The sequence below is a fragment of the Zeus faber genome, assembly GCF_960531495.2.
Source record: "Zeus faber genome assembly, chromosome: 1".
NCBI lineage: Eukaryota > Metazoa > Chordata > Actinopteri > Zeiformes > Zeidae > Zeus > Zeus faber.
Window position 1 is genome coordinate 48,178,185 of NC_137193.1, and position 18,018 is coordinate 48,196,202.

General features: G+C 41.4%; 1 protein-coding gene across 3 annotated transcripts in view; it reads left to right on the forward strand.

Moving 5' to 3' along the window:
- The window catches only part of ttll7 (tubulin tyrosine ligase-like family, member 7), a 106,445-nt gene that overhangs the window by 42,948 nt on the left and 45,479 nt on the right, over nt 1-18,018 (forward strand). For all 3 annotated transcript variants that reach the window (XM_080024360.1, XM_080024361.1, XM_080024362.1), the window contains exons 10-11: nt 14,135-14,229; nt 17,772-17,919. In XM_080024360.1, the coding sequence (XP_079880486.1) occupies nt 14,135-14,229; nt 17,772-17,919 (243 nt within the window). The remainder of the gene's footprint in view (nt 1-14,134; nt 14,230-17,771; nt 17,920-18,018) is intronic.

An 18,018-nucleotide genomic window follows, 5' to 3' on the forward strand; every position in this document is an offset into this window, starting at 1 on the left:
GTAGAAGAGGTGTTTCATTCAGCTGTGGTCTTCATCACACGCGCACACGGACGCACGCACACACGGACGCACGCACACACGCACGCACACACGCACACACGCACACACGCACACACGCACACACGCACACACACACACACACACACACACACACACACACACACACACACACACACACACACACACACACAGTCTGTTTAGGTTGTGGTTTGTTTTCAGTGCCAAAGCTTTTGCTTTGAGGCCTTCATTGATGTTTCTTTGTGTTTTGAAAGAACATCCAAAAAATCTGAGGGGGGAAAAAAACCCTCTATGAAAAAAGGCAAAATGTGCAGCTGAGTTTGGTTCTACATTGTCCACCAAAACCAGACTTTTTTTCTGAATACATTTAAAATGAGACTACAAAGTGGCTGAAGGATCGGGGAATAATGCAATATATGAAATAGCTATGAGCAAATTAAATGATAAATAAACTGCGAGTGCAATCCTCTACAGTTACAAAGAAAACTGTGGAAATTAGATCCTAGGATCAATTAGAAGTAGCAATCAGAATTATTCTCATTACCAATGGATACATTCAAGTGTATTTATGACACATGTAGAAGGACAGATTTTCACTTCCACCAAAATTTCTGTTCGCGATGAGACCTCCAATTAAACATGGGGATAAAAGGGGGTTTTGCAGCGTGCTGTCTGATCGAAATGAAATCACTGGATGGAAATACAGAAAAAATGTCACGTTCAAAACGTGAAAGTTAGACTTCAACTCCAACCTTAGACCGGAAAAATTGCATATTTTAGTTTGTTTCTTAAGACTGTGTTTGGTGCCACATGTGCCCTTTCTCTTCACGTCGATCAACAACAGAGAGAGGGGCAAGACCTGTAAAATATTCATTTTATTGCCTACATCCTGATTCAAGACTGATGGATGTGGAAACACGCTCTTGAATTGGAATTTTCACCCTGGGGATCAATAGTGCCGTCCTTCCTTATCTTTTCATAGTGTCTTTTAGTGTGTATTGGTCTATCACAGATTCAAATATTAGTTTTTGGTTCCCTTAGATGTAAAGTGGTTGTTTGAAAAGTAATCAAAGTATTAGTAATATGCTTAATAATATGCAGTGAAGATAAAGCTCCTTTCACACACAGTTCAGAGTAAATTGCAGGGATAGCCTTTTCGGCACCGCCAGTGAGTTTCACTATTCACACATACAGCCACATTCAGGAAAGTTTCTGTCTTGCACCTTTTCACACATGCCATAATAATGCCGGTATACATGCGGCAAGGGACAGTCCAGCAGAAGTCTACCCGATGCTGTTCCGGTCCGCACCCCCTGTGCCGGAGAGCGACAGATGGAGCAGCAGCGCACAGAGCAACACACGGACAAAGTTCATTCAGTTGCGCACGCAAAGAGGATGTATGTACCACGCAAATAAAAATAAACGACCATGGAATAAATCCTGAAATTAAAGAGGCAATACATATATATATGTATATATAAATGAGTAAATAACGCCGATGGACTGGGCACAGGTGGGTGGAGGTGCGCCCGGCACAATAACCCTCATCCAATGTTATTAAAGCAGTGTGATCATTTTCCACCTGCCTACACTGTCTGCCTCCGGAGAAGGAATCTTCTCCACCTGTTCTACCTCTCCCTGTCCGCTTGTTCCCTCCAGTGCAGCCGGCGCGCAAGTGAAGTGCTTGTGGCCGATGTCCCCGTACCGCACCCCTAAATATGAAAGACACGTCAAGATGTCATTTAAGTGAGTGGCATTTTCAAGAAGAAAAATAATAAAATGTAAGAATAAAAAGACCGGTCTCCATAGAGACTGGACATGTTTCATGCACCCGCCATTCTTCCCAATGTTTTTTTTCTTCAAATGATTAAAAAAAAAAAAAAAAAAATTGTACAATATAAATATTCCTAGAAAGCTTCTATTTGTTCTTTGCCGGCACCGTATGCTCCACCCATACTTCACCTGCTTGTTCTGCCAATGTTACCGTTCTATTCACAACACAGCCATCCCGGCATTTTGCTGGAAATGTTACTAGGTCTTGAGGTGGGAAACATCAAACCAACATCGATCAAACAGAATATCGATCCCTGCTCCCATTCACACATGACGCCATGCAGGAAAGGTTCCGGAATGTGTGAAAGGGGTTTTATATGACCAATAACTACTTCAAGAAAGTACTCGGCCATCTGAATGGGTGGCATTACGTTCTCCTAACACACTCATTCACTTCCAAATTGCAAGGACTTTGGGTCGCGTAAAAAAATTTATCGAACGACAGGCTTCCGTAAATCCAAGAGCACGAGTCCCAAGAAATACTTTTTATCCCTCGGCGAAAATGTAGCTGCGTGACAACCTTATCGCCCTGTCCCCCTTCCCTGCGCTCTCCAGGGCACACGTGCTGTAAGCCGCCATGACAAATAATATCATAGCTGCGGAAGAAACGGGGGGGGGGGGATCAATGCAACGCAGGGCTGGACTGGGTGATTCCTGAGTGTGTGTGTGTGTGTGTTTGTGGGTGTGTGTGTGTGGGTGTGTGCGTGCATGTGTTGGGGAGGATGGATATATACATGTTAAAGTCGCTCGTTGAAATGATCCGCCCAATCCATCTGTGCCGTAAAAATTAAAACCATGAGCGAGAGGACCATTTTAGTGCCCGATGCGCTCGCCGAGACCCGTTTGTTTTTTGTTTGCCACGCGCCTCGTTCATCGTACCAAAAATGAAAAGACCTCCAGCTGGTCATCTCTAAATAGGAAGGAATAAGTGTTTGGAGCGAGCTAGAATAATTAGGAGCCTGCCAGGTCGCTGCGATGCTGTCACGCTCATGCTCGGACCTACGCAGCTCAAAGGCCAGTCAGCCCGCTTCTTAGGGACAGATGTGGTGTGTGCCTGTGTGCGCTGCTCAACACACATAGTGCTTTTTCTCTGCATATTTGTGTGTGTGTGTATGTGTGTGTGTGTGTGTACATGAACGAGAGCGAGTGATAAAGAGATGGAGAACTAGAACAAGAGAAAAGCGTGCATCTACGTCAGAATAAGAACTGGTCTTGGAGAAGGAACGCATGCTAATGTGATATTTTTGAGCATTCTGTGTGTGTTTGTGTTTGTATTTGTGTTTGCTTCCTTACACTTTGGGGGCTTGTCCAATGTAGTTAGTGTGTGTGTCATCTGAATAGTCGTAGAGATAAGTGGGGGTCTCAGACTTTCCGTTTTTGTTTTTGTTGTTGTTTTTGCTTTTCTTCATAGTTCCTGGTGCCACACATGACGGTGTTTGGGTATAAGAACAAAATCAAAATCACACAAACTACAGGCTTGCCCCCCCCCCCCCCCAAACACACACACACACACACACAGTGAAAGTTTACTGTCCTCCTTCTCAGGGTTTGTTTGTTTGGTGGCTATTTCCTAATTGCCGTCCCTCCATCCTTGCCCCGCTTCCCCTGCCCCCCCTGACCTCTGGGACGGCTTGTGTAGAGTGATTTACAGCTAATGAGGCAGCTGTGCTTTGGTCAGCCATGGCGCTGGTTTGTTTGTAATTGTTTGTGATTGCGCGTGTGTGTGTGTGTGTGTGTGTGTGTGTGTGTGTGTGTGTGTGTGTGTGTGTGTGTGTGTGTGTGTGTGTGTGTGTGTGTGTGTGTGTGTGTGTGTGTGTGTGTGTTGGGGAAGGCAGCAGGGTTTTTGGGGAATCATGCAGGGGGGGACACCAGACCGTGGCTGAACGATAGCCCTCCCTTTATCCCTTCTTTGTTTTAATTGTTGTCTCAGTGCCATTGCTCTTTACCTATCCACCTATATAGACGCAACCCCCCAGCCCCAATTTCTTACTCCTTCCCCTCCGCAGAGCCAACTTTCCTCCATTTCGCTGCTCCCACACCAATTGTTTCAAGATGAGTTTGGTTTGCCTGTCCTTCCCTGAAAGCCAACATAATCCAGATTTCCTCTTTGGCTGCCAGAGGGTCAGCACTGGTGCATTTGTGTTTGTGCGTTTGTGTGTGTGTGTGTGTGTGTGTGTGTGTGTGGTTGATCTGCACTGTTGAGTGTAAACAAACATGCTATACATACATACACACAGGGACACATTCAATAATGTGCACGCATGGAGGCAATTTCCTGCCGGCGCTCTAGCACCTTGTTCTCCAGACGTCAGTGCTCACACATCCAAGGTTGCAAACGACTGAGAGCAAAACTGCCTTTTGTCTTCACCGGGTTTTTTCCCTGTGGAAGAAAGTCATGTAAACCCTTGTTAAAAATATAGAATATCTCATGTGTAGACTGGACCCAAAGTGCTTTCCCCGTTTGATTTGATGAACATTATTTGGGACTTTTTTTTCTCAGGGTTCTCTCAAAGTGGGCTTTGGAAAGGTGTAGCGTGCCTTTGAGACATTTTCTCAAGAGATTCAGGAGGTGTTTACATAACCCTGTGAACATCCTACCCTCCCTGTTGAAGGTGATTAAGGAGGAATTTACTTGGTTTGTATTTTCTTTTCTCTTTGTGCTCAACCGATTGTGATTACATTTTCTGGGGTGAGAAATGATAAAGAGGATGTATACAGTTGGACATCCTTTGTTATCTCTTTTCACCCCCCTCCATTTCTCCTTTTGTCTTTGGTTAATGTTGGCCACTTAGCAGAATCATTTTTTTTTTTTACAGTATTTCATGAACGTCCACAGATAAATGTCTTTAGGTGTGAAGGAAATTTAAATCTCTTGCTGAACTCTAGGTGGCAGTAGTCATCTACAATCCACTCTCTGTTCTGAGGTTTATTAAAGAATAATTAGATTGATGTATGGCACTGTCTGTCTTGATCCACATCCATTTTCCCCCCAAACATGACTATTGCATGGAATAAGTATCAAATTAGGGCTCTTATATGGGGCAGTTGAAAACACAGCACAACGTTTAGTCATTTATCATCAGCCGTGTATGGCAGCAGTGACTGTCTGTGTGTGTGTGTCTTTGTGTGCCACTGTTGGTGTAATCGGGGGGAAAGATTTATTTTCCTGCGCGTTCTTTGAGTGACAGCGTTGGAACTTTGTGTGTGCAAGTTCCACACATGTGGGGAGTGCATTTGAGAGAAGGGGTGCGTGTACAGTAAGTACGTGTTTCTGAGTAAAAAAGAGGGCAAAACTAGTATTCCTGTTCCTGAGTACTGGTGGGCATGGAGCCATTGTATCTACTATATGCCTGCATGTATGACTATTTCCCTTGTTCCCTTTGAGTGTGCGTGTGTCCATGCACCTTTGGCTGTGAATATATCTGTGGGTGTCCTGATGGGAAAAAAAGCCACTTCTGCCAGGTCAGGTTGAATGTTGGTTTGGCGAAGAATCGCCCCGGTCACTCCCAGGACCTTAGCAGAAGCTCAGCAGGTTGGGCTTGAGTTCCCCCCCACAGCGGAGTGAAACCGCGACACACAAGACACAAAAGGAACAAAACCGTGATTGATAAGAACGGCTGAAACCAGAGAGTGACTGAACAGGGTGACCAGCTGTCCGTATTTCTGTCTCTCACTCCCTTTCTGCTCCTGCTCTTCTGTCCCTCTTTCTCACTTGCTCCCTCTTTCCCCCCACCTTTGCTCATTCCGCCATTGTGCTGCAACAATCCCTCCTTTCCGATGGCAGTTGAACTGTGGCGATACCCTCGAGTGTGCGGGGCGGAACGGGAGCCTTGTCAAAGCATTGGTTGTTTACACTCTGGCAGACATAATAAGAAGGGGTCCTCTTTCTGGACTGATTAATCACAAGCAGCCTGCACACTCATCTGACGAGCGTTCCAAACACTCGCACAATGGATGTCGATCAGGGGAAGCAATTTGGTATGAAAAGAAAGCAACGGGTTGCTGTTGGGCAGTTGCTTTGAGGTTAGGTAAGGTTATGTTGTTACATTGTTGACCAGCGACACCTCAGAGCTTTTGAGACGCACGGCACTCAAAGCAACCAATAGTTTGTCTTTGTATCACTGTCGGGAAATAATTACTCCTGCTTTTTGTTGTAAGAGTCTGAGGCAAAGAATATGTAAGAATATAATATATACGGCAGCAACCGAACAGACTAATGATTAGCGAGGTTGGACCCATGCTCAGGTTTTGGGGTTGAGCCCCCGTGAGGCTGTAGTTAGCTTAGTACCTTTGGACAAAATAATGAAACCCTACCTACTCCAATTGGGCTCCAACCCTGACCCTTTAAACTCAACAAAGGCCAAAAGTAGACTCTACCTGTAGGATTAGAATCAATTCAAATAGGAATGAACTCAAATTAGGAAACTGGCAAAACAGGCTGTCTACTCCCACCATAAGTCAAGCGAAATCATGTTCTCTCTACCTCTATTTCTTTCTTTTTTAAAGCCAGGAATCAAGATCAGTAGATGGACCTTCACTTCAAAGACCAATAAAATGAAAGGACTTTAAATAAAGACAATTCATAAGCTGCTAAACCTCAAAAACGACCCCCTACTACAGCGTCTCCATTTCACCAGCGCCCACAGAAACATTGGCAGGTTATTGGCGCATCAAAGACACACATATCCAGGTGTAGGAAATCTAAAGTCTTATGAGTGTATGCGCTTGCCCTCTGAACCCAGTATGTTTATTTGGATGATTAAATGATGAAAAATCTGTGCTGGGAAAAATTACAGACTGATATGCTTTTTTCTTCTATGCTCATTCTGCCGTTTGATTGATACATTTGGGCGACATTGATGCAATGCTGGGCTGAATCAAATAGGCAGTAAAAAGGAGTTTTCTAATCTTTTCATCTGACATTTTTATTGAATGCCTCTTGGAGCGGGTGAGGGCCCCTTTAAGGCCCTGCCAGAGTCACTTAAGGAAATCAGAGCGGGGGGTTCTGGAGCCTGTGGGGGTTCATTAGGACCAGACTGGCCCAACTTCCTCCGCCAGAGGAAAAGACAGAAATAGTGTTGGAGAGAAGAGAGGAAGATGGGTGTATCAGCCATAGGGTATGGTGGGGGCGCGCAAAGAAACAACTGAATGAATGAGCGGGAGAGTGTGTGTGGAGTCACTAAAAAGACAAGATAAAGAGGTTTGGAAGACAACAAGGACTGAAGTGCGCCAAGAGCCGAGAAAAAACTACTGGAATCAGAGAAAAGCAGATGACTGGGCAGTAGAGGGAGAGCAGAGGGAGAGAGAGGAATAAGTAGAGGGAGAGGGGTCTACCCAGTGAGATTTTTGGTACTGCCAATCAATTTAAAGAACGTTAATGCAAGCGACAAGGAAAACACTGCGAGGATTACTGCCGGCCTGTTACCTATATGTTACACCTCACTACAGGCAGACTGTTCTCATTGCAGCCATGATACTATCTAGGAAGTGAAAACAAAGCCCTTTGTCTGCTTTTCTTTTGTGTTACTTTCCTATCGAAGTGTCGGCATAATAAAGCGTAGGTCTCCCGAGTTAAACACACCCCAATCCAAAATTTTCTCTGATAAATAGGCAATAAAATGCAGAACCTTCTAAAAGGAATTTCATATTTTTCAACTGCTACCAACTATGTTAACACAAGGTTACCACTACCCCACAGAATAAGAATTGCATTGGGAGGTTAGCCCGAGCTATAGCGTGCTACAGCTTGGGCTGTGCTACGAGCTACAGAAAACACTGAAATTCCCCTCATGCATGTTTCGAAACCTTTCTTTGTGATAGGTCGCTTCAGCTTCCATGAGTTTGCTCACTCCAACACTTGTGCTTGTGCCCTTGTGCTCACTCCATTTATGAGCTACAAAATTCTTATTTTGGCCATGGACTGGAGCAGCTGGGGATGATTGAACCTTGATCAAGGACAAATCCACAGTAGCTGTTGTAGTAAGGGCAGGCATGGAGGCTTTTGCATTCACTGTAACCTCCCTAGGTTTTCACATACATTTTGACAATTCAAACAAACGGCCTTCTGGTCATAACTCTGTTTCTTTTGGCTACTGGCACTCCTCTCCTGGCGTGGCAGTTAACACTCTGGCTCCCACAGTCCTCGGGTCCCGGTTGTGATGTAAATATCATCTGAAGGCGGCGTTCCCAAGTCTGCCACACACCAGTAAGCACCTTTGTGTCAAGATTAGCAACGGCTAGTTCAGAGGAGGGGTAAAGAAAGAGAGAGGGACTTTGAGAGAGTTAGCTCAGCAACTCCCGTAAGGCTTCGCACATCTCTCTTTTTACTCCGAAGTAGCCTGAGGGCTTTGTTGCTCGTTTTCAACCACTAATCCTCAAGGTTTCAATTTGTCCTACGTCACACACAAAGCTGCGCTCCTATTGGCCCTGTTGGCATCCAGTAACCCGTGGCCGGGCTTGTGATTGGCAGAGAGATGCGCTTTGTGATCTGCATGCGATGCATTGGATTGGCTCACTGGTGCTTTGCGACTTACTACGGGCCTTCTGATTGGCTGTTGCCGATCTTTATCGTTCTTTACTGTATCCATCTGCTCTTTTTCCAAAAGGTTCGCAGCTGGAACACTGCTTTGCACTCTGACACAAAAAAAGACAATCAGAGAAAATGAGATTGTAGCCCACTGATTCAGTGTACACCTCTGTTTAATCAGATTTTGAATTGTCTTAGAAGTGTAAGCCGACACACTGCGCTACACATGCTCATAATCGCACACACACAAAAAACTCTGCATGTTTATTAAACCTATTACAAACCTCATTACACCAGAAGGTGCCATCTGTACCTTAATTTGTTTGGTGAAAGAGCGTTGGTTGTGGGTGTTGCTGTGAGGAAGTGGGTTGACTTGAGTTATCGCTGTTTTCAAGGAGCGTCATCTTAAAAGGGCTCTTTTAGCAACAACGGAGGTCTTATCATTTGAACTGAGATCATAGGCGGCAAGCAGCTGAGTCAAGGCCATTGGACCCCTTCGCTCTACCTTCCTCTCCCCGACTCCCGTCTCCGCAACATTTTCCCCCCCTACACTCCAAGCTATTTTCTGCCTTTTGTTGTTTAACACTGTGTCTTTAAAACTCCTGGTGAGAGAGATCTGATCATAAGTAAGAAGAAAGAAAAAAAAAAAAAAAGTATATATAATTATTTTTTTTGCCATGCAAGGTGTAATGTAATAGCTAATGCAGAGATACTTGGCCAAAGACGTTATTTTACGCATAGCAAAGAAAGAGAGAGTGCTGAATTTCAGGGGGATGAAAGTGGAAATCTTCACAGATCTAACAGTGGAGATGTCCAAAAGAAGAGTGCAGTTCAAGGATCTCAGGATGAAATGGCAGAAATAGAACACGGTCTGATCCATCCAGCAACACTCATCATAACTTTCAATGGAGAGACTATATTTCCAGGATCATAGAGCAGCGGAGACCTTCTTCAATCAAGCAATTAGCCCAACATTGTCAGTCTGTTAAAGAGAAGTGAGGAGGACCAGCAAACGGTCAGTGTTGGTAAGAAATAAAGGCAAGAATGAAAACGACTGCATGTGGAAAATGAAGTGAACTGAATTGGATTAAAGATCTCAAACTGGTAAGAAGGGCATTATAGCTATAATGAGGACATGAGTTATCGATGAATATGGCTAGAATAAGGCACTAAAGGACTATCCTGAAATAAGCCAGTTTGAAACGCTTGAGTTAGAAATGTTGAAGGATGCCTTGGGAAAATTAAAATCTGTTAGCACTGTTAGCTCACTTAATATAATTAATTTCATGTAGCCTATTTAGAATAGTATAAGATAATTTCAAAGACATATCGGCTAATTCTGTTTTGTTGTATGTGAATTAAAATTAGAACCAAAGAACCACTATTTATTTACTACTTGTATATTTAATAAATGCCAATGGCTTTATACCATGGGTATTAACGGTATTTTGTTGCAAATTAAGAATGGTAGAGCAGTATACGTCCTAAAAGCAGTTGTGTTGATTCTGCAGTGTTTAGGAGGAGGAATTTTGCTATAAATTAAATAATACAACTCTAAATTATATTTAATTTACATTACAACAGCTTAAAAAAAAACCTGAAAAGGAGTTCAGCTTACTTAAGATTGCAATCAAGACAGCTAGAGTGGAAACACAACAAATAATGTGTAAATTTGTGTATATGAGTATGTATGTGTTTGAATGCATTTGCTAACAGTAATTGGTGTTGCTCTGATATTGAGTTTTTTAAAAATGAAACAAAAAGGAAAAACAGATCTTTGGTAAATGTCCCAAACTTCCCAAGAAATCTCTTAAAATTGCCCATAAAAACATGAAGTATCAGGAATAAATTAACTGGAGAAGATGTACTATAGTTAAATAATGTACATGTATTGGCACTATCAGAGACTCATTTAGATTCTACATTTGAGGATACATCACTGATGATACATGGATATAATATTTTTATGAAAGACAGGAATGCATATGGATAAGGGGATGCTTTTTATATTCAAAGTCATATACCTGTTAAAAGTATTATCTAACGTCATCATATATAGAAGTACTCTGGCTCCAAGTTTGTTTGAAACGTTGGCCAATATCAAAAGGATGTTGTTACAGCCTAACCCTAGTGCTAACAGTTGGTATTTAGACAAAATGTGTGACATGTTGGATCATGTTAGTCGTAGAGGTCGTGATATTTTAAGGGTGGCTTTATCATAGATTGGAATTCCCTTTTGCTGTCCAATGAAAATCAAACTAATAAATGCATCTGCAGCTTGTTGACTATCACAGGTCATTAATAAACCAGCTAGAAAATGAGTAATGGCGAAAAAGAGTGATGGCACTCGAGTACCTACTTTTATTGAGCACATTTTTATAAATACACCCGAGTTTTGCTCTCACTCCATATCTGTGCCAATAGGCTGTAGTGGCCACAGCAAAAGTTCCTAAGCCTGGTCCAAAGTAATAAGGAAAAGATCATTTCAGAATTTTAATCAGGCCAGATATGAAGAAGATCCTGGAAGAAATGAAGAAATGCTGACTGGTCTAAGGTGTTCTTAGGAAAGGATCCAGAAGAAGCATTGCAAGCTTTCAATGGAATTTGAATGCCTATTGTAGACTATCATGTACCATTAAAGAAGTTTACTGTTAGAAACATCAGCGCCCCATGGTTGGATAAAGAATTAAAAGAATATATGATGGACAGGGATCATGCAAAATTTATAGCAATTTAATAAATTCTAAAATCAGATTGGCCAATAAACTGCAAACTAAGGCATTTTGTTACCAAATTAAATAAGAAAATTAAACTATTACGGAAATAGAATAAATAAAATTAAACATGATAGTAAACAGTTATGGAATACTATAAATAATCTACTGAGAGGAAATACTAAGTCCACCTCATTGTATCTAGAAACTGGTTGGGAATTTCATACTGAGACAAAAGACAGCAAATCATCTAAATCATCTTATTTCATAAGCATTATATAGCCAAATAATAGAGATTTATCATATATATTAATAGATCAGGTTATGGAAGGCAAAAAGTGTGAATTCAAGAAAGTTTGTGTCACTAAAGTTGAATTCATGTATTGTGTATGATTTAATTGTACTGTAAGAACAAACCACCTGGGGCTGAGCATCTTAATGGCAAACATCTCAAGCCCATAGCTTCACTTATTGCTCCGATGGTCACACACATTATTAATCAATGTTTTATTGAAAATGTATGTCCACAACCATTGAAATTATCCAAAGTAGTGCCAATACCAAAAAAAATTAAAGTTGCCATTTTCTCAATCCAATAGTCGAACTATGAGTTTATTTCCAGTTTTGAGTAAGAACAGAACAGATTCAGTCTTATTTTTCTAATAACAATTTCATCACTAATTTCCAACATTCATATAGAGAAAAATATTTGACAGTCACTGCTTTTTAACGAAAATATTTGATGACTGATTTAAGGAAATAGAAGAGAGGAATAGTATAGGAGTAATTCCGCTTGTTTTTTCTGTGGCTTTTGACATCATTGATCATGAGTTAATATTGAAAAAAATAAAATGCTTTGGTTTTTCTCAATCTGCATTATTATGGATAAATTGTTATTTGAGCGATACAGTTCAAAGGGGGTACTTTAATCAAAGTTATTCCACATGATGTTAAACATGAAGTGCCTCAAGGAAGTTGTGTTGGGCCACTTTTTGTCTATGCAATTTTCACTAATGGTTTTTCTCTAGTATTAAAAAAGGCAGATATCTCAATGTAAGCTGATGATTCCACAATGTATTTAGTAGAAGAAACGGTTAGCGATTTAAATACAAATCTAGATCGGGAGTTGAAGTTGGTTGTAGATTGGATCAACAGTAATAAACGTGTCTAAAACAATCAATGTTGAAAAGGGACCAGACTATTTTTTATGTTCGAAACCACAGCTTGATCTCAATATGAATAACATGTTAATAAAGCAGGAAGAAGAAGCCAGACTTTTGGGAGTTATCATAAAAAATAAAACATCATGGGACACACATACAAACACATACAAAGTGGTGACTAAAATGGGAAACAGATTGTCTGTACTTGATGGCTGTGCAACATATCAGACACAGCAAACTACTAAACAAGTTTTGGTTTTGTCTCATCTGGATGACAGAGTACTTCATTAGGTAATATGAGAAAACTGTCACTGGTCCAGAGTAAAGCAACACGTTTAGCTCTTTCTTGTGGATGGAGAATAAATGTTGTGAAAATGCATGAATGTCTCTCTTGGTTTGAGGTGATAAAATCGATTGCTGTATTCATAGACGGTTTCAATGAGGAATGTCATAACAACAAGACTCAAGATTTATTTGTTGATTTATAAATTATTATTATGTATTGTTTTTCCAAAAAACTATCCTTTCGTACAGATATACACATTTATTCAACACCATTTTTAATTATTATAATGTTTTTATATCCTTTAGCACAGATACACACAATTATTGAACATGCTGCTGGAGGTTGTTTTACTTTACCAAAATCCAAAACCACATCAATGTTAAGTGTTATTCAGAGCAATGCAAGAATGTAAAAGTAATATACATAATTAAAAAATAAAAACGGTAAGAGGGCACTACTTCAGAACAAACTTTAGTAATTATTAAGTATTCTTTGGTATGTAGGAGGGGTTCAGTGTGCATTCTATGTTGATATTTATCTGTTATATCATGATCGATTTATTCGGAGCATGTCTATTTTCTTTGTGTTTGTGTTATTTAAATTGTGTCAATTGTTATTGTCCTATTCTCAGTAGACGTGCATTACGATGTATTATGTTTGTGTATTGTGATGAGTAGTGTGAATGTGTATTTTGTATTGTCACTGTGTAAACCCCAGGAAGAATAGCTGCTGCTGCTGCAGAAGCCAATGGGGATCTTAATAAACAAACAAACAAACAAACCATAATCTTCTAATTTGTAGTGCAGCCTATGGTGTTAGATTTAATAGGACCAAACTGGAGTCAAAATTAGTTTTAGCTCATTTACTAGTCATCACTTACGTTTTATGATGTCCCTGATTGTCAGGAAATAGGTTTGGATTTTTTAATATTGCTGCCTTTTTTGGGTTTTGGAAAATTCAAACAGTATGTTTAGAAACCCACCTTAAAATGATCTTGTCCCGCTGACATCTATGGTAATATTGAGAATTCCATTTGAAACGGCATGCACCACTTCAAGCACCACTTCTTTGAACATTGAATTAACAAATACAGAAAGATTTCAATAGTTTTCGTAGCGTGGCAAAATGACTAGAGCTGATAGATTTTAAAGTCTTGTATTAACCCTTTGATGATTTTTGGTTTGTGATTTGTGGTTAGCTGATGTCATACATATGAATAAACCTCATTTTAATCAAGTTAATCAATCATTGTAAATGTATCAATAAAAGATGGGAGGGAGGACGGAGGGACTAGCAGGCATTTGCACATCAATAACAAGAAGGAATTCCTGCCATAGCTGCCTCAAAAGGACAGCAGAATACTGATTAGACAAAAGGACACTACACACACACACACACACACACACACACACACACACACACACACACACACAAATAAATCACAAAGGCATGGGCAAACAGGGCTCTGGCAAGTGCTACAATTGCGGAAAAAAAAGGTAAGTAGATTTAGGTCCATGAATTTTCTGCACTAACTGAGAAGAAGTATGTGATCGGGAGTTCTCTCAAAGTTTCTCTCCTCTCTCCTCTGTGGCAGATCAATCGAGCTCCTAGCTTTGGGACCGATCAGAAGATTGATTATGACGTGAAGAAGGGAGTGCTGCTCAATGCCCTGAAACTACTCAACATCAGGTAGAGCAGTAGACACACACACACACACACACACATGTGCATATCTACACAAATTCATGGGCAAACGGCTCTGCAAACAATTGAAAAATATACCGTGTACTGTACAACACGCACATGAAACCGCACACACTATTGAATGTCCTCCAGAGGCCTATTAAGTTTCAAGTACTGCGTCAGGCCAGGATCGTAGCAAGTTTGATTTTACAAGGTTCTGAATCTTTAAAGATTCCTATCGATTCGTCCATTCTGTTTGTATGTGATAGCCCTGAATACGTCAGAGTTACTTTGATGCACTACAGCGTTTGCACCCTCGTCTCGTTTTTATAGCAATGTCACACAAGACAGTTGGGCATTTCTTTGGTATTTCAAATTTTGTCTTTCGTCAAAATAATGAGAGAACAAAAAAAACAAAAAAAACTGCCGCCCTTGTAACCTTGTGTGCTAGTGTTGCTGCAAGGCCTGCAAAGGCAGAGAATGGCCAAACTACAAAGCGTGAAGCTCAGAGTGGCGCCGGGGCAAATGGAACAGGCGGGTAAATGTATTGTTTTATGGACAAGCCCATTCAGTTGACTTAAAAAGCATCCCTCTTTTCTCTTGGTGTGAAATGGGAGACGATTCCACACACATCTGATTGCAATGGACAAGAATGCGTTTAATTAAACATAATGATATTTAACACTGACACGCACCAGTTCACAGGCCCTGGCTGGATATTACCAGTGCAGAGGAGCCAACACCCATCTCCTTTTCTTAAAGATTACAGCGTATTTACTCCCAACAAAGCACAATGCCGAAAATGTACTCCATCATCTTAATTTTCTTGATTTCTTCTTTCTCCTTTTTCTCAGTGGTAACTTTTTTCTTGCGCATCTTGTACCACTGTCATTTATTTCGGGGCCTGTCATTTAATGATTGAAGGTTAAAAATGCACATTTTTGTCTTAATGTTAATGGACCAAAATGATAAAACTAACCAACTTAGATTTTGCAGCTCACATTTGGTCTGTCAGTGCTAATATAGCAGAGAAAAAGGAGCAACTGTTCTAACTTTCCCAGAATTCACTTTAGTAAGTAAATAACATTTGTCCTTACGCTACAGCAGCAGAGACATCAGCAATATTTGGGAATAGCTTGTTACATATTGTTAAACAACATTTTCATTGATGCATGGCAGTGGTCCATTGATTTTTCATGGCCAAATCCGATACCGATTGCAGATATTTTTCAGACTATTTTTAAGCAACAGTCTAGGAAGAAAAAATAATACATGAAGAGGTTTATTTTCTCTGTAACAGGCCGAACTGGCCTTAAAGGAAAGTGATGCCACTTCCCCAGTGACGACCTTCGCAGCAAGTACTGTGTTCCGTAGCGCTGAGTTCTTCTGCTATTTGGTGAAGTTGTATCGCTTAAACTACTTTACATTCACTCACAATTTTTACAAATCACAGCTTCATAGGTTAATTTAATATACATTAGCTTTTGATTCCTCTTCAATCGACTTTTCTAACTACTTATTCGTGTTGGGTGCGCCCGAGCGTGGGCTTGTGAAATGTGGGTTTTGGTAGCCTGTAGAGACTGTAGTGTGATTAAGGGCTCGATAAATTAACTAAAATTTACTTGAGTGATGGAGAAGAAAAAATGGCCGAAATTATTTAAAAAAAAATGTCTGGTTGCCAATCGCGTGTTACGAGCAAAAACTGTCTGGTTACGATGGATGGCCGGTGAACCGGTGCATCTCTGGTTGGATTGCTTGCTTTGCAATCTGGTTGAATAATTGAATAAGATTGCACAAGATCTCTTCATGACGAATGGCCAGTTCAGGCAGTCTGTTACATCAATTAAGTTTAATAATTGAAAAATAGAAGAAAAAGAAGAAGACCCCTCTCTCTTTTCATAATGATTATTGATGGAGATTAGTGCATAGCCTGCACATTTCTTTTTGGTGAAGTTAATTGAAGATATATAGACTCTAGAGTGCCTGGTTAGAGTGGCACTAGAGTGATGGTAATTGGTCAAATTAAGGTTGGTTGAGAGCAGGCTCTTTCTTTTGTAAAATAATTGTCTTTGTAAATGTCATTCTTGTGATTGCTGTATTTCCTCATAGGATAAGATGGATTTGAGGATTTGACTTTTCTTAGTGGCAGTGGTAGTTGAGCTTGGCTGGAGCTTAGTGACGTTAAATTAGGAGTCGTTTGTAGCCTCCCCAGCCCAGGCCTGGAGAACAGCTTCAGTGTGTTTCCTTTGAAAACGCTGCTTCCGGGCCGATGGGTGCTACTGTGAAATGCCAGCGGAAAGCCTGAACAGGGAGTAAAAGACGATTTTATTTCGTTAGAAATTCCCCCACACGCTACTGTCTATTTTCTACAGAGAACCAATTTGCCTTGGTAGTGTATCGCAACACCTGTCATTACATTGAAATACTTTTCCGCCATGCATAGAGGCGACGGTTGCGCTTGGTATCGCTCTACGTACCGGTCACGGGGGATGGTTTCTATTCGCCGTGCTTAAAGAAAGGCCTTTATCTGCGTCACAAATCTGACAAAAAAAAAATGAATCTCAGCAGCGCTACAGTATTTACTGTGTTGCATCGTGGTTCTCCGTTGCGTAATATTTGCTGTCGTTCCTTAACGCTGTGTTCAGCTGTTTGACGTGTTGCTGTTTGTCACAATTTGTGTGTGTTCTTCTCTCTGTTTGTTTGTGCATCCAGTGTTTCATGCGTGCGTTTGGGTTGGTTTTGTTTTTCCAAGGCCACTCTTGAGCCCCGGCCATTGACTGATCATCCCAGACCAGACCTCTGGCTCTCTCTGTTTTCTTTTTCTCTCTCTCTCTATCGCTGTCCTTTTCTACTTTGCGCTCTAAATATAGCAGCTTGGCTTCTAGCTACACACAACACGTTTGCACAACACAGGAACTCTGGGTCAAAGTTCCATGGGATGCTGTCGTATGATATGAAAACTCCAGTTAGTTGTAGTCAGCACAAGCAAATCCCTTATCAGAATGATTTGTTTCCCCGGCCGATGTTTGCTGTGTTCCTCCAGATTAAAAAGGGAGATTTGATTATTACCCCAACAAATAAATCTCAGAGGCCTTAAAAGGCGGCTGCGAGCTCTTTCCACCGACACAGAGTGAATGAGGGCTTTGTTCTAGCTCCCTCGCTTTCTCCTTATTTAGTCAAGGCTCGACTTGTCTGAGGGGGTTAGGGGAGGGTGGTGGCAGCCAGGGAGGCCAGTTGGGCTTCAAAACGCCGACTGTATCAGCAGGATCAGTTCAGACCTGGCTGGCCACGGACATTGACAAACCTTGGCCCCTGTGCAGCATTCAATATCCAATTTAAAGGGCCAGCGATTGGCTCAAATGAATCGCCCCTTCTCCCAACCATGACGGCCGTTGAGGGCTTGTCGAGAATTAGCCTGTCTGCTGCTGTTAATCTTGAGTATTGTGGTTTTTGTTATTGTGTCTTGAATACATCTGTTATTGCTGTCCTTGTCCTTGGGTGTGTGTTTTTCTTGTGTGTGTGTGTGTGTTTATTTTTTTTCTGTGTAGAGCCAGCGATAAGAAGCGCAACCTGGCGCAGCAGAAGGCAGAGGCTCAACGTCGGCTCTATGGACACGGCTCCACAAAGAAGCTTTCCGCCTCCTCCTCCGACTGGGAGAAACAGCGCCACACGTTGGAGCGGAGGAGAGAGGAGCTGGTACGTCGGCGAACATAAGCGGCTGCTGTCTTTTTTCATTCGGTTTACCCTCTTTTACGCCATCCTCTGCTCATTGTCATGGAAACGTCTGCATACACA